The sequence below is a fragment of the Manacus vitellinus genome, unplaced genomic scaffold, assembly GCF_001715985.3.
Source record: "Manacus vitellinus isolate BGI_N305 unplaced genomic scaffold, ASM171598v3 scaffold_178_pilon, whole genome shotgun sequence".
Taxonomy (NCBI): domain Eukaryota; kingdom Metazoa; phylum Chordata; class Aves; order Passeriformes; family Pipridae; genus Manacus; species Manacus vitellinus.
The window spans coordinates 48,826-50,286 of NW_021939248.1; the positions used below are offsets into that span (position 1 = coordinate 48,826).

The following is a 1,461-nucleotide window of genomic DNA, read 5'->3' on the forward strand; positions in this document are numbered from 1 at the left end:
GGTGCCCGGGGGGGGTTCAGTGCCGAGGGCGTCCGGGCCGGGCCCGGCAGCGCAATGTTCCCTGGGAGCACGAGCCGGGCCCTGTCCCCGTCCCTTCTTTACCCGGATTTGTAGCCCACGAGCTGCATCAGGCCCTTGGTGCTCATGGATTTGGGCCGCTCCAGGGGGAATCCCAGCGCCCGGCTCCAGATGAGCTGAGAGAGGACGCCCAGGGCTCGGGACACCCCGAACAGCACCGTGTAGTAATTCATCTCCTTCATCCCGTAGTACTGTGGGGGGAGAGGGGAGTCAGGGCAGAGAGGGGGGAACCAGGAGCCCTCCACATGCCCAGGACGGGGAACACGGAGAGATGGGATGGGCAGACAGACTGACAGGGAGAGGGACACACAGCTCCCCGGGCCCCCAGGCTCACCTGCAGTAGGACCCCACTGTGGGCATCCACGTTGGGCCAGGGGTTCTTGGCCTTGCCCTGCTCCAGCAGCACGTTGGGGACGATCTTGTAGAGCTGAGCCACGAGCTTGAACAGGGGGTCCTTGGGCAGGTGCTTGAGGGCGAATTCCCGCTGGCAGGTGTAGCGGGGGTCCGTCTTCCGCAGCACCGCGTGCCCGTACCCCGGCACCACCTGCAAGGATGGGGGTCAGAGCCTGGCAACTGCCCCGCAGCACAGCCCCTGGACCCCCAGCACGGCCCTCAGACCCTCAGCTCAGCACCCTGGCCTGGCCCCGGCTCACCCTGCCCGAGTTGAGCGTGTTCCAGATGAAATCACGAAGCTTCTCATCTGACACCTCCTTGCCCAGCTCCTTCTGAAGGTCAGTCAGCCAGAGCAGCACCTCCTGCAGGAACGGCCCGAGTGAGGCCAGTGGGGCACAGAGAGACAGACAGCGAGAGGGACAGAGGGACAGGGAGAGGGGCCCACCTGGTTGGCGAGGCCGTGCAGGGGCCCGGCCAGCCCGTTCATGGCGGCGGCGAAGGCGAGGTACGGGTCAGACAGGGCGCTGCCGACCAGGTGACTGGTGTGGGCACTCACGTTCCCTCCCTCGTGGTCACTGCATGGGCGAGGGGGGCATCAGGACTCCCCCATCCCCACCAAATACCCTCCAAGGCATTCTGGGCGGGCCACAGCGTTCCCAGCCTCGTACAGCCCTACCCCAGTGGCCCTTGCTGTGTTCCCAGTGCCGCCCCTGGAGCGGCCCAGGCCTGTCCCGGGAGCCGGTCCTGTCCCTGCCCCGGGGCTGGGAGCGGGGCCAAGTCCCCCCCTGCTCCAGGTGCCGCCGCTGCCTCCCTACCTGTGGATGGTGAGGTAGAGCCGCATCAGCTCGATGAACTGGGGGTCAGTGTAGCCCAGCATGTTGGTGAAGTTGTGGGACCAGTCGAGGTTGGGGTCGATGGCCCCGATGCCGCTGCCCTCCCGGTACAGGTTGCGGTAGATCTTGGCGGCGACGCACGGCAGCTTCGCAATCA

General features: G+C 66.8%; 1 protein-coding gene across 1 annotated transcript; it reads right to left on the reverse strand.

Annotated features, from left to right (window-relative positions):
• Nucleotides 1–14: 14 nt before the first annotated feature.
• On the reverse strand, nt 15–1,455 carry CS (citrate synthase). The gene is made up of 5 exons (XM_029958876.1): nt 1,287–1,455; nt 917–1,046; nt 732–833; nt 413–622; nt 15–269 (listed from the first exon to the last, which is right to left on the reverse strand). Exons 1-5 carry the CDS (start codon nt 1,346–1,348, stop codon nt 99–101), a joined length of 675 nt encoding a protein of 224 aa, XP_029814736.1. The 5' UTR covers nt 1,349–1,455; the 3' UTR covers nt 15–98.
• Between the last annotated feature and the right edge of the window lie 6 nt (nt 1,456–1,461).

Excerpts from the sequence above, each read along its gene's own strand:
- CS (XM_029958876.1), bottom strand. The coding sequence starts at position 1,348 with ATGCTGGGCTACACTGACCCCCAGTTCATCGAGCTGATGCGGCTCTAC. Across the intron at positions 1,047-1,286 it reads CTCTACCTCACCATCCACAG|TGACCACGAGGGAGGGAACG; the intron begins GTAGGGAGGCAG and ends TCGCCCATGCAG. Across the intron at positions 270-412 it reads ACAGTGGGGTCCTACTGCAG|TACTACGGGATGAAGGAGAT; the intron begins GTGAGCCTGGGG and ends CTCCCCCCACAG.